This window comes from Nicotiana sylvestris, chromosome 2 (genome assembly GCF_000393655.2).
Source record: "Nicotiana sylvestris chromosome 2, ASM39365v2, whole genome shotgun sequence".
Lineage (NCBI taxonomy): Eukaryota > Viridiplantae > Streptophyta > Magnoliopsida > Solanales > Solanaceae > Nicotiana > Nicotiana sylvestris.
The window spans coordinates 68,761,687-68,774,302 of NC_091058.1; the positions used below are offsets into that span (position 1 = coordinate 68,761,687).

General features: G+C 38.1%; 1 protein-coding gene across 1 annotated transcript; it reads left to right on the plus strand.

The window, feature by feature from the left end:
- The first annotated feature begins 425 nt into the window (after positions 1-425).
- Positions 426-905, plus strand: LOC138885039 (uncharacterized). Its single transcript, XM_070165924.1, has one exon. The coding sequence runs from the start codon at positions 426-428 to the stop codon at positions 903-905; it is 480 nt and encodes a 159-aa protein (XP_070022025.1).
- Positions 906-12,616: the final 11,711 nt, after the last annotated feature.

Sequence of the window (12,616 nt, forward strand, 5' to 3'; positions counted from 1 at the left end):
AACACCTTCCCCTCAAGGTTATTTCGAGCCCTTGTCCAAACTCTGGTAATGCAAACCGATTTATGAGTTATTTGCTTTAGGTGCTCTAACGCTCCTCAAATCCGTTAGGTGGTGACTCTTCAAATTCCATACCCCTTCCCAAAAGGAAATGAGTTGTCCCAAAAAATGTTGAAACCCGGACTCCGCGAGGAAAAAAGGAGGCGCAACAGTGTTACTACCCCTTCGTCTTCTAGAACTTGGGTTTGTTCTTCTCATAGATCTTCTGCTAGAAATAAGGATTCTAGTGAACATCTTCGAGAACCCACTGTTGATGAGATTACGGCTGCAAAAAAGGTGTCAAAAGTCACAGTTGTCTACGGAAAGCGAGTTCGCCAAGTTTTGGAAGGAGACATTATACATTTGATGATGTAGACGCAGATGGCGTGATGGTCCCACATAATGATGCACTGGTAATATCTTTACTTGTACATGATACTAATGTGAAACGAGTTTTGATTGATCCACGTAGCTCTGTAAATATCATTCTTTTAAGAGCGATAAACGAGATGCAAGTTGATGACAAATTGGTACACAAAGCACGTACCTTATCTAGATTTGACAATTCAAGCGTTGTTACCAAATTGGAGATAGTGCTAACCACATTCGCAGAAGGAGTAATCAAAGATACGAAATTGCAAGTTGTAGATATGGATATGTCATACAATATAATCCTTAGCAGACCTTGGATTCAAGAGATGGATGATGTTCCGTCTACTTTGCATCAGGTTATTAAGTTCCCTTCGCAATGGGGAATTAGACAAATCCGTGGTGATCAACAAGCTTCTAGAAGCATCAATGTAATGGTAGATTCAAGCATAAAAAATGAGATTGCAGTAAAAAAAATAGCAATTACAGAATTCAGTTGAGGATTTAACAACATAAACCTCAACTGGAGATGGACAAACAGATGTAAACTCAAGGCCTAATATTATTCAAGAGCAATAAGAGAACAAAAAAAAATCAAAACAACCGTTGAGGAACTCGAAGCGGTGGTACTGTTTATATATTGGCCGAACAAAAAAGTTTACATCGGAACCAATTTGAGCCTAGAGATTTGAAAGTAAGTTAATTGAATTCTTAAAAGCTAACATAGACTGCTTTCTTGGTCGCATTCAGATATGACAGGTATACCACCAGAAGTGATGACCCATAATCTGAATGAAGATCCAACATATCCACCTATCAAACAGAAGAAAAAGAAGCAAGGATCCTTCAAAAACCAGATGATTCAGGATAAGGTACAAAAACTTTTAAAAATCAGGTCTATTCGAGAGGTAAAATATACTAATCGGCTAGCTAATACTGTAGTGGTGCCCAAAAAGAATGGTAAGTGGTGAGTTTGTGTAGACTATACTGACTTGAATAAAGCTTGTCCTAAAGATTCCTTTCCTTTACCGCATATAGATCAATTAATTGATGCTACTGCAGGACATGAGTTGTTGAGTTTTTAGATGCCTATTCAGGATATAATCAGATAAAATTGGATCCTTTAGATGAGGAAAAAATTCCTTTATTATAGACATGGGGACTTATTGTTATAAAGTTATGCCATTCGGCCTAAAGAATGCTGGAGCGACGTACCAGAGGTTAGTAACGAAGATGTTTCAAGAACATCTGGGAAAAACCATAGAAGTCTATATCGATGACATGCTAGTCAAGTCAACACAGGCGGGGGATCATATTCAACACTTTTCAGATACATTTCAGATTCTCCGCAAATTCAATATGAAGTTAAATCCCGAAAAGTGTGCATTTGGTGTGTCTTCAGGTAAGTTTTTAGGTTTCCTTATTTCTAAACGAGGAATTGAAGTAAACCCAACACAGATTGAAGCCGTTGAAGAAATACCCGATATACTCACGAGCAAAAAAGAGGTGTAGAGGTTGACATGTAGGATAACATCATTGGGAAGGTTTATTTCTCAATCTTTGAAGAAAAGTTTTAAGTTCTTTTCAGTGTTGAAAAAGCAAAGCCAATTTGAGTGGATTGAGGAATGCCAACAAGTACTCAATAATCTAAAAACGTACTTGTCAAACCCACCATTGCTGGCTAAACCGAAGGATGCAGAAAGACTACTCATCTATTTCGTTGTGTCAAAAATGGCGGTAAGTGAGGTGTTAGTTCGAGAGGACAAAGGTAAACAATCTCCAATTTATTATGTTAGCAAATATTTATTGGATGCTGAAACTCGATATCCTCATTTAGAAAAATTTGCTTTAGAACTAATCATGACATCTAGGAAGTTGATGCCTTATTTTCAATGTCACCCTATCTCTGTAGTGACCCCTTAAGAAATATATTGCATAAGCAAGAACTATCGGGTAGATTAGCCAAGTGGGCTATAGAACTAAGTGAATATGATATCACGTATCAACCTAAAACTGCGATAAATCACAGCTTTTAGCAGATATTTTGGCAGACTTCAGCCCAGGAATAGTAACAGAAGCAGAAAGAGAACTGTAGGTATTCAACGGGTCTAATACGGGCACTTGGACCCTATTTATTGATGGCTCCTCAAATGTTAAAGGAGCAGGTTTAGGCATTATTATAATCCCACCTTCGGGAGAAACTATAAGGCAAGCCATAAAGTGCCATCCCATTACTAACAATGAAGTAGAATATGAAGCTGTAATTGCAGGTCTAGAATTATCATGAGAGCTCATAATAGAGCAGGTTGTAATCAAGAGCGACTTATAGCTTGTAGTTAATCAAATGTAGGGGACTTATATAGCTAGAGAGGTGAGGATGCATCAATATTTGGAAAAGGCATGAGATTTAATCAGACAATTCCAATCTTGGAAAATCGTGCAAATACCTAGGGAAGAAAATGCTGAAGCCGACGCACTCGCTAATCTCGCATCTGCCGCAGAAGTAATAAATGAAGAAAACGCTTCCGTAATACATTTGTTCCATTCGGCACTCGATCAAGACAAAAATGAGGTAAATTTTAATAATTTAACTTGGGATTGGAGAAACGAGATCGTTAATTTTTTGTAGCATGGGATTTTACCCGAAGATAAGAAAAAGGCCCAGGCATTTCGATGAAAAGCTACCCATTATTGCTTGAATCGTGGCTACCTGTATCGAAAAATGTTCGGTGGACCCTTAGCAAGGTGTCTCGGACCTTCTCAAATAGAATATGTGATGAGAGAAGTACATGTGGGATATTGTGAAAATCACGCAGGAGAAAGATCCTTGGTAAAAATTCTAATTAGAGCAGGATATTACTGGCTGAAAATGGAAGAATATACGGAAAACTTTGTGGCCAAATGTGATAAATGCCAATGATATAGTAACAACATGCATCACCAAGCGGAGTTATTACATTCAGTTATTGCACTGTGGCCTTTTATAAAATGGGGATGGATATCGTAGGTCCACTACCACAAGCCAAAGGAAATGTACGATTTTTATTAGTGCTAACTGATTATTTTACCAAGTGGGTAGAAGCAGGTGCCTTCAAACAGGTACGGGAAAAAGAAGTCAGGGACTTCATTTGGCGAAACATCATATGCGGGTTTAGAGTTCCAAAAGAAATTGTGTGTGATAACGGCCCGCAATTCATAGGTGCAAAAATCACAGAATTCTTTCAGAGTTGGTAGATTAAAAGGATAACCTCAACACCTTATCATCCTGTGGCCAATGGACAAGCTGAATCAACAAACAAAGTTATTATTAATAACCTAAATAAAAGATTAGAGGAGTCAAAAGGAAAATGTCCAGAAGTGTTACCAAGAGTCTTATGGGCTTACCACACGACAACAAAAATAGGTACGGGAGAGACTCTGTTCTCAGTTGTGTATGGTGTTGAATCCTTAATTCCAGTTGAAATCGGTGAACCAAGTACGAATACACCCAAGCAACCGAAGAATCAAATGAGGAAGAGATACGAATAACTCTCGATTTGCTTGAAGAAATGAGAGAAACAACTCTAATAATGATGGCAGCGCAGAAGCAAATTATCGAGCGATATTACAATCGGAAAGCTCATCTCAGGTACTTCAAGATTGGGGACTTCGTACTCAAAAACGTTTTTCAATCACCAAAAGCGGCCAATGCAGGAAAATTGAGTCCAAATTAGGAAGGACCTTACAGGATTCGAGGTATTGCTGGAAATGGTGAATATGAGTTAGAAACAATGGACGGCAAAGTGCTCCCATCAAATTGGAATGTTGTTCATTTGAAGAAGTATTACTTCTGAAAGGGAAAACCCTCGGTCAGGTATCATTTATGCAAGATTTAGATTTATTCTTTTTTAATTATACTAATCATTTTAGATAATAGACACAAAGCTAGCCCACACCAAATGATGATTTTAGACCTAAAAGACACGCGGGATGCAAAATCATCCCCGGTCTGGGTTACAACCTTTCTAATGGAAATAAAAAGGGTTAAGCAGTCATCATCTAGAAGTATACCTCCGAGTCCCGTATGTTTTTCCTTTTCAGGAAATGAACCACATGGAAGGAATAATCAAGTGCTCAAGATTTCATACTTCAAAGATCTAACACTTGGGGGAATATATATATATATATATATATATATATATATATATATATGGAAGGTGAAGAAGACTAGAAAAGTCACAATTCGAGTCAAGCATGAGGCAATCTACCCAATAAATCGAAAGTTAAGAGCAAATCAAGAGCCAAAAATACAAGCTTGATTCAAAAACCTATGGTGAAGTATACACTCGCAGATGTAAATTACAAAATCTTACGATTATCTAGGTTAAAGGAAATATTTAGTCGTGATGTGCAAGATATACCCCTGAATTTTGTAAAATCTGTTATAAAGAAAATAGTTATGAAAGAATTGTAGATGTTACTTGAATACATGTAAAGTATACAGTTTGAAAGTTCAAGAATACAAAACTTCCTCAAATTATTCAAAGAAATATGTATGTTCCTATTTCTTCTTTCGTATGTTTACACTAATATGAAGTTAAGACGTCTTCTTCATTAAGTGTCATTTATAAAAGGACCCTCTTTTATAATTCGTGCCTCTTCAAAAAAGTCACGGAGCATTGAAGCATTTACAATGCAAAGTTAAATAACAAAGGTTGAAACAAAAACCCAAATATTAAATAGGCGGAAAATAAAGCCGAAATTTATATTTCAAACTTTGCAAACATAAGGAAAACATTTGTCTTCAAACCCCGAAATAAGACAAGGGTAAACCAATAAGAGAATAGAACTGAAACTCAAAATAAGATATTATAGGAGTAGAACAAAAACTCGGAAAGTAATATCATATAAACTTGGTTAAAACTAAGTATAAACTTAGTTCCAACCTAACTATTTGATACTAAACACCAAAATGGAATAGGGGTAAACTCCCCAAATAATTGAACTTGGAGGAGGAGAGGCTTCGTCATCCAAAATAACACGTCTCCTAGCTCGAGGCCTACGAACTAACGAGCCCTCCTCTTGTTCCTCTTCACCCTCGGAAGCGTGTGCCCTATCAACTTTTCTATTTGATGAGGAACTCAAAATTATATCTTGAGCCATAGACAGAGAAAGTCTTGAAGCATCAATAGATGTGGCGCTAACACCCCGAATGGGAATTCCTAACGAAGAAAGAAGTTAGTAAATTTTCAAGTAATTATCGAAGCAAGGTAGAAAATTGAAAGGAAGGATACCATGAGTCTTCACTTTCCAATCAAACCTATTAGAAAGGTACTTCCAAGACTTTCCTTCCATAGTAGCAACAGTCAACAATTTTCCTACCCAACTACGGAAGTCTGGAATCTCCTCAACAGCTTCCATGGTTGCTGAAAAAGAAAAAAAAATATACAGTCACGAGATTGTAAGTTCTTGTTTCTTCAATAGAAAAAGAAGAAGAGGGTTAAAAAAAACTTATGTGCAAAGTTCCATTTTTCTGGAAAAGGCATGTTCTCTTTACCCACTAAACCTTTTGTAGGAGCAACAACTAAACAGGCATACCAGCCACGATCCTTGCATCTTCAGGGCTAACCAAAACCCTTGTACTCCTGGCCACGAGAGTAAATAACCCATAACGAAACAACTTGGGGGAATATAGATGAATTAAGTGATAAAAGGTAAAGGGTAAAGAGGCCGAATTCGACAAGTATCTTAAGCATGCTACGACTCTCCATATAATAGGACCAATCTGTCCTAAGCAAACATTAAAAAAACGATAAAATTCTATAATGACTGGATCAATAGGTGGTATAAAACCTAATGTAAAGGGATATGTCTAAATGAAGGAATAACCAGCTTTGTATGAAGTGATCCTTTGATTTGCATTAGGGACTAAAATTGGGAAATCAGATTTGCAATGGTATTCTCTTCGCACAAGAGAAATCAAGCCCTCAGTAATCTGGGAAGGGTAAACATCAGCACGATCATGGGAAGTCATAGATGTAACTTGATTTCTAATTGGTTCTTGATCAATAGAGAAGGAAAGTTCAGTGGGGACCGTTGACCTCATCTCCTATCCTTATCACATTAACCATTCTTTTCGGTGATGGAGGTTTTGGTGGCTCCTGTCTGTTCTTCATATATGCTTGCTTACCCTTCTCACTAAACAAATCGGTTAAATAGCCTTGTTTTAATAAGTACTCTACTTCACTTTGTAGCAATCTGCAATCTGTTGTTTTATGACCGTGATTATTATGAAACTCGCACCAGAAATCTAGGTTTCTTCTGCTAGGGTTCGATCTCATTTCTTTTGGCCATTGCACCTTATCTCCCATACTTCTTAAAACAGCTACCAACTCAAATGTGCTAATATTGAAATTGTAATCACCAATCTTTGATGTTGTACTAATGTTGCTGTCCCGCGTATCTCACTCCTTTCCAAACTTGGATGACGAACCCGTATCTCTGTCCATTGATCTGGATTTGTACCTTGAGTTCTCTTGTTTAGAATGTTAATCCCTTCCTTTTGGTCCCATGTAAGGTTCTTACCTGTTCTTGCTGGACCTTTTTTCAATTTCTGGTCGCCTCGACCTTGTTCTTTCATCTCCCCGTGACTGAGTGATAGTATCTTCTTTTATCCGCAACTTTGTGCTATACCTGTTGTAAACATCATTCCAAGTTATTGTAGGGAATTCTCATAAACTTTCTTTGAGTCTCCTCGTGGCTTCTGAGCTTTTTGCATTTAAGTTACTTGCAAACGCCATAGCCGTCCAATTATCCAGTACACATGGTAGCATCATCCCTTCACGCTGAAATCTATCCACAAATTCCCTGAGTAGTTCCGTATCTCCTTGGTTTATTTTAAAGATGTCTTCCATCCTCTTTTCAACTTTTTGAGCTCCCGAGTGTGCTTTTATAAATGAATCTGCAAGCTTAGCAAAAGAATCAGTAGAATTTTCTGGTAAAAGAGAATACCATGTTAATGCTCCTTTTGTGAGTTTTTCGCCAAATTTTTTGACCAACACCGACTCAATTTCTTGCTTGTCCAAGTCATTGCCTTTCACGCCAGTTTTAAATGCAATTACATGATATCTTGGGTCAGTTGTCCCATCATACTTTGGAATATCGGGCATCTTAAATTTTTTTGGAATTGGCAAGGGTGCGGCACTTGGCTTTCAGGGTTGCTGAGAATATTTATCAATATCCACTCTTGTAATCACGGGTGGCGCACCAGGTATCTGCTCCATGTGATCGTTCTGCTCCTTGAGCTGTTTCTACAAAGTTATTACTAAACTTTATAAATCAGAATTAGTTGTAGTACCTGACCTTCCATCACGAGATTCGCTGGGAGTTCCTCCACTGCCTGAATTAGCAAGTCCCGAGCGTGGATTCTCTATGGTTGCAGTGTTATTTGGAGGTGGAGTTGGTGGTACAGTTGGCAACCCTCTAACAAAAGCTTGGAGAGCATTGTTGACGTGTTCTGCTATTAGTTTCTTCAATGCATCTTCAGCAGTTTGATCTTCCCCTTGTTGATTATTCACATGCGATGCTGATCTTTCAGGTGACCATTCTCGGGAGTGTTGAGGAGAATTATGGGGTGAAGGGATTGGAGTTTCATTCTCCTGTTGAATCTGTTGGTTCAGTTGGTTTTGCTGGTCTTGTTGGTTGTTGTCGTTGGTGGTCGACATGATTTTTTGGTAGAAAAATGAATTTGAAAAGTGAAAAGATTATCAGATTTCCGGTAACGGAACCAAATTGTTTAACCAAAGAATTAGATTCTCAGTCAATGCCTATTTTTTGAAGTACTCGGGCTACTGACAATCAAGAAATTCTATATTCTTTCAGTGATAAGAAAGGAAATTAGAATGTGAAATAACAAAATAATTGATAGAAGGCAAAAGAAAGTAATTGTATTCCAATAATAATCAGAATGTGTCTTTACAAGTGAAATCCCCTTCCCTTATATACGAATCTATAAGTACAACGTTTATTCCCTTTTATGACTGAATCATTATTAACATTAATGATATTAATGAGACGTTATAATTGACAATCGTAACTGTTCATGAAGATTCTGTAACGTCTATGATCATTCATGCACATTAATTGGCGATTCATGAATCTTCCTTCTTTACTGTCTTGATTCATTTGTCGGTGTCTCTTCATATAGGAATTCAGACTCGAGCGGCCATTCCCCTTTTATCTCGTGGGTGATTTGGTCATACCTATTATGACTCGTGCCTCTTGTAATACATCTCTCCAACTTTCGCTTTCTTAGTGATCTGCGTGTCTGGCCACATCAGCCACATATATAAATCCACGTGTAATATTTACTTTTATCAATACAGATACCGCGCAAATAATTCCAAACAGGAGTGGTGGGTCATGCAGGAATTTGAACATACAAAAAAAATGTACATATATATAAGATCCCACATACATATTCATTTAAACCTTTGGGAAAAACACTACTCCTATTGCTTGATTCTTCTGAAGCAGAAGTAGGAACAACTACAAATCTTCACTTATTGAGAGACTATATGAGAGTACCCGTGCTATATGGGGTCCGAAACTGGAATAGTGCCATTTTTGGCACAAAATATGTTTTTACTGTTAAAAAAAAGTTACATTTCTACATAAAACGCAGCATAATACTGTGTTTTACTTTAACGGAAAGTTAGCCGTTAAAGTTAAACATAGTATTATACTGCATTTTATTAAAAAATTATTTTTTTAGGAAAACGCACTACAATATTGCGTTTTCCTTAAACGCAGTATTGTACTGCGTTTCCCTATAAAAGACTAAAATATTAGGGCCCACCTTAATAAACTTCTGCATGACTGCAAAGAATATTTGTTTTTAGTGTGAAACGTAGTATAATACTGCGTTTTACACTGAAACATATTATTATATTGCGTTTTACACTAATTTTTGGGTCCACCGATAAGTGTTATGCGGATAACTGACATAATAATAATTGAAATACATAAAACGTGGTAGTATACTGCGTTTTACATAAAAGAATTCTGCACCCCAAGCTCGAACTTGCCTTATTTAAAGGCGTTTGAATTTTATGAAAATCCATTCAAAACGTTCCTTCAAACTTCCGTTCATACTTCTCTCTTCTTCTTATCAATCATTTGTTATAATGTCCGAAGAGCCAAAAATAAGGGTTTCATTATAATGGGGGGGGGGTGAGGTTGTGCGAAGAATAACTCTGTGAGGTATAGCTCACCTCCATAGTGTAATGTTAAATTGCCGCTTACAATGGAGTACGATAAATTGGTATCGTTGTTACGTAAAAAATGAGTGTGAGAAAACGTTCGATTAACCTTAAAGTAACCGGTAGATTTTCGTATTCAGTGACTTCGCAGGGGTTTGCTTATTATTCTGAGTTTAACATCGAAGATGATGAAACTTTTAGAGATTTTTTGCGGATTCCGGATGAATACAGGGAATTTATTGTAATAAAATTATTGGAAATGTACGTCAAGGTTGAAAACGTTCCCAATAATGAGGGCGTGCATAGTAGGGATAACCCCAGTCATCGGGTGGTTATTCTGGAGCAGTTTTTGCCGGACAGATTGCTGATGAAAGAGCTTGCCTTGATTTAAACTTGTCACCACTAGCGAATGAGCAGCCACAAAATAATTTTTCGACTTTAAATAATCCACAAGACGACTGGTAAACTTCAATTTTTCTACGATTTAGCGATGTTTATTTTATGTTTTAATTGGATTTGTATTAACACTCATATTTTTCATAGGGGGTATCATCCAGATATGAATTTTACAAGTTATGACCCCGCCCCAAGTTGGAATATGCGTAGTTCTGGCGTATTGGACCACGGTGGTCCATTCGAGAGTCATCACCAATAAGAAAATATACATCATGAAACGGCAAGACAATACGCCTTGTAAGTAAAGTGATATAGCTATATGTAAAGTATTTATCTAGTTGGGTAGCTTATCATTTTGTTCTTTTTGTGCAGTGAAAACGAGCATCTTGATGTTCCTGACCTCACACAGCTGCCCATAGACGATGTACTGACTCATGATTTGGCAGATGCACAGAGTCAGGAAGATAATAGTGATTATGACAACAATGCGGATGAGTCCCACCTGCCATTTCATGAGCGGAATATTCCCTACCTTGATAATTTGCCAAGTATGTCGGACGTGGATGCCCTCACAAGGGATGATGATGAAATTCGTTCAGCGATGTGGGATGAGTCTAGACCAGCGGTGCTGGCAAAGGGTATGTATTTCCCCGATAAAGCTCGTCTAATTAGGGCTGTGAAAATCTACAGTGTAAGAGAGTACCGTGAGATGACGGTAAGTGAGTCAACTATTGAGGTATACAAGGTTGTATGCCATAGAGACCTTACGAGTTATCACTGGATGTTGCGTGCCAGCAAGAAGAAATCAGGTTTGTGGAAAGTGAGTAAATTTATTAGCACCCACAGATGTGAAATGGACACATTCAATGAGAATCACTTCAACCTGGATGTGGACTTGATTTCTCTAGTATTGATTCCATATTTGGAAGTGTCCATTAGGTTCAAGATTAAAGAGTGTATTACAGACTTCCACCGGGAGTATGGTTGTACTATAACCAAAAGAAAGGCATATCTCGGTCGCAAACGTGCCTTTGAACTTTTTTATGGTGACTGGGATAAGTCTTTTGCATCTCTGCCCAGGTACATGGACGCACTGCAACACTTTAACCCTGGGACTGTTGTTGAATGGAGGCGTGAGCAGAGTCCGGACAGACCCGAATATATTTTCAACTATGTGTTCTGGTCATTTAAACCAGCAATTGATGGTTTTGTGCATTGTCGTCTTGTAATTTCCATAGACGGTACTCATGTCTATGGAAAGTATGATATTAAGCTTTTGATTGCAGTTGCAGTAGATGCCAACGGACAAATATTTCCACTTGCTTTTTCCATTTGTGCCAACGAAAGCGAAGAGACGTGCATGCTTTTTTTGAACCACTTGAAGCAGCACGTTGTCAAACAGCATTCATGTATTTATCTAATATCTGATCGACATGGTGGTATTTTAAGTTCTGTACGTCACTTAACTGAATGGCAGGAACCCTATGCATACCACCGTTACTGTGTGAGGCACCTGAAGGCCAATTTCCAGAAGAAATATCCTGACAAGATCTTGTATGACTTAATGTGGATGGCTGCAACTGAGCACCAGTAGTGCAAATTCATCAGGTGCATAGAAGCGATCCGATAGTTAGATCCAAGAGCATATACTTGGCTGATGGGACATGAGCTTCACATATGGACATTGCATGCTGATGGTGGTAGACGATGTGAAGCCCTGACTACAAATGTGTCGGAGTCATTCAACGGCTTGTTGAAGTCAGCCCGTGGATTGCCTGTCACTGCCATGGTCCGCATGACATTCAAACAGAGTGCGAAGAGACTAGTTGAAAGGCATGGAGCTACGTCAGCATTGATGGACAAGGGTGTTCAGTTTATGCCAATACCCATGAGAAGATTTGAAAGGTACATGAGGTGAGCACATTGACATTTATTTTTATAGTACGATTACGACCGGGGTGTATTTGAAGTTAAGACCACTATCTGTGGACACCGTGGGAATAATCTACAGATGGTGAATGAAGCCAACAGGTTATGTTCATGTGAGTAATGGACCATCTACCACATGCCGTGCGCACATGCCTTGAAGTGCTTTCAACAAGTTGGTTTAGGGGCAACCAACTATATTGATAGGCAATACAGTGTTGCTGCATACGTAGACACGTAAAATGGGCAGTTGCAACCATTAGGTGCTGAGCATTATTGGCCGCTGGAACCTTTTAAAATGGTGCGTAATAAGGACTATTTGCGCAAGCTGAAAGTGCAAAAGAGAACGCGTATACGGAACCAAATGGATGTTGGTGACACCATTTATGCGCGTAAATGTGGCATATGCTCGCAAACAGGACACGACCATCGTAAATGTCCTTCAGGTGGTGTGCGTGGCGGTGATAATCCAGCTACTGGTGCAAGTTCGTCGAATGTACCCAACTATCAATGATACCCCTAGTCTTTTGTTTTCGTTTTGTTATTTGTAATACGTGTCTGTACTTGTGTATGTTGCAATATCTATAAAATAAAATTATGTTCCACAATCTTGTTACATCTTATTTTTTAACATAACATTTTGATATGGT